Source organism: Galeopterus variegatus, unplaced genomic scaffold (assembly GCF_000696425.1).
Source record: "Galeopterus variegatus unplaced genomic scaffold, G_variegatus-3.0.2 Scaffold14530, whole genome shotgun sequence".
In the NCBI taxonomy this organism is placed as follows: Eukaryota; Metazoa; Chordata; class Mammalia; order Dermoptera; family Cynocephalidae; genus Galeopterus; species Galeopterus variegatus.
In genome coordinates this window covers 11,018-15,885 of record NW_007740641.1, presented here as the reverse complement: position 1 = coordinate 15,885, position 4,868 = coordinate 11,018, and the positions used below count along the sequence as shown (strand labels likewise).

The 4,868-nt window shown below is 43.3% G+C and overlaps 1 protein-coding gene across 1 annotated transcript in view; it reads left to right on the top strand.

Annotated features, from left to right (window-relative positions):
• Window positions 1-4,868, top strand: part of LOC103581994 (N-acetylneuraminate lyase-like) — a 10,206-nt gene that overhangs the window by 927 nt on the left and 4,411 nt on the right. Inside the window, exons 2-4 of the mRNA XM_008563685.1 lie at window positions 1,490-1,577; window positions 2,056-2,113; window positions 4,353-4,428. Of these exons, the coding sequence (XP_008561907.1) occupies window positions 1,561-1,577; window positions 2,056-2,113; window positions 4,353-4,428 (151 nt within the window). The 5' untranslated portion in view covers window positions 1,490-1,560. The remainder of the gene's footprint in view (window positions 1-1,489; window positions 1,578-2,055; window positions 2,114-4,352; window positions 4,429-4,868) is intronic.

The following is a 4,868-nucleotide window of genomic DNA, read 5'->3' as shown; positions in this document are numbered from 1 at the left end:
TGCTTACCTGCGATTGAGCTGCCCCTGTGTGGTGTTCTGGGCTCCCAGCCCCTTGGATGTTTTCATTCTGAGGACACTACACCTTGGTCCTGAGCTACTGCTCTACGTGCAGGGACCCGCACCTCCAACCCCCTGAGCTGGAGGCACCATGGTCACAATCAGAGCACATTAAAACTTGAGAGAAAAGTTGTCCCATGCCACATGTCAAAACCAAGACCTGATTACAGAGCCACTCAGTGTGCCCCTACAGCTCCAAGCCATAGTGAAGAAGGCACATACTCCTTAAGGGGCCACAGATCTCCCCTCGGTATAGGGAAGATGCAGGATGTCCCTAGGACCGAAGTATACTTTAAATGTCTCAAATCCCCAAAGTAGTGATGAAAACAGTCTTTCTGGCTCCCCCTCCCCGTCCCGATCTCTCCTATTCCAATCCGGTGCCCAGTGCTTAGAGATTCAAAGTGCTGCCATCCACAGGAGGGCTCAGTAATGTATCCTGCTGACACTGGCATCTTTCTGTGATTCACCAAGAAATTGCTGTAGGAGAAGGGAAAGGGGAAAGAGGGTGAGTGTGGAAATCACACAGCTCTGCATTCATACCTAAATTATTTAGTGTTTCAGACCTCATGTTTTCATCTGTAAATGAGAAGAATAATTTCTACTTTGCTGGGTTGTGAGAATAAGTGAATGTGTAAAGAGCGCGTGGTATAAGAAACATAATATCGTTTGTGCTCACTTATGAAATATCATTAAAAATATGAGTTGTCGGGCCGGCCCGGTGGCACACTGTTACAGTGCACCGCTTGAGAGCGCGGCGGCGCTCCTGCCGAGGGTTCAGATCCCACATACAGACCAGTTCCCACTCACTGGCTGAGCAAGGTGCGGGCGCAGCACCGAGGGTTGCGATCCCGTTGCCAGTCCCGGTCTGGTACGGGCGCGACATTGAGGGTTGCGATCCGTTGCCGGACACGAAAAAAGACAAAAAGGAAGGAAAAAAATATATGAGTTGTCTAGAGCACTACCACCGTGTCACTATAGATGGGGGTAGTTTTTGATGTGTAGTACACAAAAGCACTCGCATCCGAATCTCCCCTATGACCTCCTTGACACCCCAGTACTAGATGGTGTTGATTTTCCTGCCATCTGAGCCCAGATATGGAACTGGGTGGTGTGTTTGGAGATTGGCCTAAAATATGGGCAGTGATACTCTGTCTCCATGCAAAGTATTTGCTATTTGTCCCTGATGGACAGACTTGTAATTACAAGTCATAATTAACCATCTCACTGCTTTAGACAAGGTGAAGGTGGAAAAAGGACCAAGTCTGAAGTGAGACTGGAAATATGGCGTTTTCCCCTCTTGATTCTGTCCTCTGGTATTTCCCCAGGTCCCTTCCTTTTAGGCAGGGATTTCTGACTCTGCACATCTAGACTTGGGGTTGGAGGAGCAAAAGGTGTTTGGTGGTCCCACTGACTGACTCTTTGTTTGGAACAGTGAATGGCACAACAGGAGAAGGCCTGTCCCTGAGTGTCTCGGAACGTCGCCAGGTCGCAGAGGAGTGGGTGATGCAAGGGAAGAACAAGTGAGTGGCTGCCCAGGATAGAGCACCCACCAGAGAGCTGTCGTGAGCGAGGCTCTTCCCAGATGACACAGCCTCCCTGATTTCTGGTCAGAGGCTTCTGATTTCTGGTCAGAGGCTAGGCTCGAGATCAGCTGGTGGGAAGATGAGCAGAGACCCTGGGGACCCTGGCACTTCAGTGAGGATCACATGTCTTTTCTGTGTAGAAGGGCAGCTGGAAGGCACACCTGGCTCCCAGAGGTTCCATCCGGAAACTGCACCTGCACTAAAAAGATCACCATTAACAAAAAATAAATAAATAAATAACTATTAGCCCTTCTAATTAGAACAATTTTAAATAGATCACTGGAGAGCATAATAGTCTTGAGTTTGAGATTAATAAGGCATTAACCAGCTGTTAAAAACAGCACAGACTGCGCAGTACAGCCCTTCTTTGTTCCTCTAAACTTCAAGGGATGCAGCAATGTATCCTCTTTTGCAGGTTAGATCAGGTGGTGATTCATGTAGGAGCACTGAGCTTGAAGGAGTCACTGGGACTGGTATGTATGCAGATCCAGCCAGGAAAGACCACTCCTGGGGCCTCCATTTTTATGCTGAAGTTAAAATCAATACTATATATGCTATGTGGTGTATGCTATGCTAAAAGAGATAAGGTGTGGGATCTCAGGGACTCACTGTCTAGTGAACTGAACCATAAAGGCAGGGCCATTCCCCAAGATGATGACTACTGTAGAGAGGAGACCTTCCTCCAGGGAAAGAAAGGGTGGGTGCAGATGTAGCAAAGCATGCAGGTAAGCAGCAAAACTTGGGCCAACTTCAGTTTTCTCTGGGAAGTAGAAGACAAGGCCATCTACAGGACACAAAGGGGATGGAAGATAGGGTAAGGGCTTGAAGAGGTCAATGTGAAATGGATGCCCTGGAGGACAGGAGAGAGCTGAAACACAAAAGAATTGCCCAGTGGTGCTGAAAACCAACCTAAGTTGTATGTAATCAATTTGTCATACCACCATTCCACACAGTTGTTGAAATTTTTTTCTAGGTACACTCTTCAGCCAGAACATAGGAATAAGAATGCAGGCAATTGGATTGCTCTAGGTTTAGGGATTAGCAAGTTAGGTGGAGCAAAAGGCAAGGAAGAAAAAAGTTAAAGTTGTTGGGAGAAATGCAGATAACATGGTGGTTTTTGAGGCCTGGGTGAAATGGTTAAGAAATGAAAGCACAAAGATGTTTAAAATGTTTATCAGAAGGCCCAGTGCCTGGACTGCTACAAATTAACTCACATTTCCAGAATTTAGATATTCTAACTCCCACGATTTTAATGACTTGATCACATATTCTTGATGAGTTTTGTGTGATTGTTTTACTTGTTATTTAGATTTAGAAATGGGATTATAATATAAACTTGCAAAATTGGAATTCAATGGTTTTAGGCAAGCTGTAAGGGAAGAAATTTTACTAGACTTAAACCTGGAATCAAAACTTGGGGACTTGATTTAATATTCTTACACTTGATTTGCTCTTCTTTCAAAAGATCTTTCAGCTAAGGCAGGATGGTGTAGGGAATCATTTTTTCTTATCTTTTCAATTGCTTTATTTTCCAATGTTTAATATAAATTTTAAAATATTGTCATGACATGAAAGACAGTGTCATCCATTGGAATGAATACTAGAATAGTATAGAGATAATCTTGGAATGGAGATAGTCCCCTGGCATAGGGATCATCTCCTGGTATAGGTATAGTCTTGCCAAAGAGACAATAATATTGGCATCTGCTTAGCCATAACTCTGTTGGATAATGCTGGAATGGGCACTACCATCAATTCTCTCTTGGGTGTTTCCTTTTTCCTTGCTTTCAACCAAAGTTACCCTTATGCTCTTTTTCTAAACAGAGTACTAAACAAATGATTAAAATATATCACATTCTAATTCTGTGTTAATGAAATTATACCCGGTGTGTTGGTTGGTCCTTGGGCCATAACCCAATCTTCTCTTTTTGTCTAGTTTGCTTCTGCAAAAAGTTATGTCTTTTAGATATAGATATTGTGAGTTCAAGTCTCAGAGGGAAGCCTTTTTCCCCTTTCAGGTGGTGGGGCATGTTCTGAGTCCTGCTATGTGCCCAGCACCATGACTGACCTGTACACAAAGGTAAACAAGGTCTGATCCTACCCTCAGGAAACTCTAGTTGGAGGATAGTAACTGTACACCATACCTAAGGTCTAGATACTCTTATCTGAGATAGATAAAAAATGTTAGGAGGGCCCAGCTAGCAGAAATGTTAATTTTTTCTGAGGGAATTTGAGAAAACATCAGAAGCATGGTACAAAGTATCTTCTGTGATGTGGATAATTGTTTTCTTCTTCTCAGCCTTTCTCAACTGCCTTCCCAATCTGTAATATAAATTTGAAAATATGACTGTCATGTCATTGGACAGAAAAGACAGTATCATCTAGTGGGATAAACAGTAGAAGAGAAATTACATCTGCAGGTTTGTCTGTTAATAGTTCTAACTTATCAAAATGAACCACTCATGTCTCCTTAGCAAGATTTTTTGTACTTACGAAATACGAGGAAATATAAGATTGAGTGCACAGCTCTACTTTGCAACCTGGGATTTTTCCTGGTAATGAATTTATTATTAAATGTGGCTAATTTTTCCACTCCCCAGTGGTGTATCAGTTGGTAAATTTGAAGCATTTGTTGCTGAACTCCATTATCTAAGCCGTAGGTGACTATAATAAATCACTTACTCCATTACGGTCTTATTTCTTCCTTTAAAGGCCCAACATGCAGCACAAATAGGAGCTGATGGCATTGCTGTCATTGCACCTTTCTTTTTCAAGCCATGGAACAAAGGTGAGTAGATAGGTCTGAATGCACAGTGTCTCACATGGTCTACTTCTTCTTGCCTCCATCCAAAATGGTTATATTGAATTCTTGAAAGTGAAGTCCTACAGACTGGAGGCATGAAATTGCAACAGAACAGTGGTTCTCTGGAATATCTGCTCTCCCTGAGTCCATAAAGGAGACTGCATACAAGTGCTTCAATTCTTTTGCCCAATAACCTAATCAGGTCATCCATCAAACCCCTGGTCAATCAGTAGGTGCCTGTGTTTGGGTCAGATGTCCCCTCCTGGTGCAGTCAGTTGCACTGGGTGCCAAAGTCACATGGCAAAGCATGGAACCGTTTTTCTCAAAAGAGAGGAGTAAAAGTGATGGGCATTTTGAAACTACATGTTCTTTTCAAGGTCGAGTGTGATGAATTTGAGGATATTTCACAGAAATATCCCTTGTCC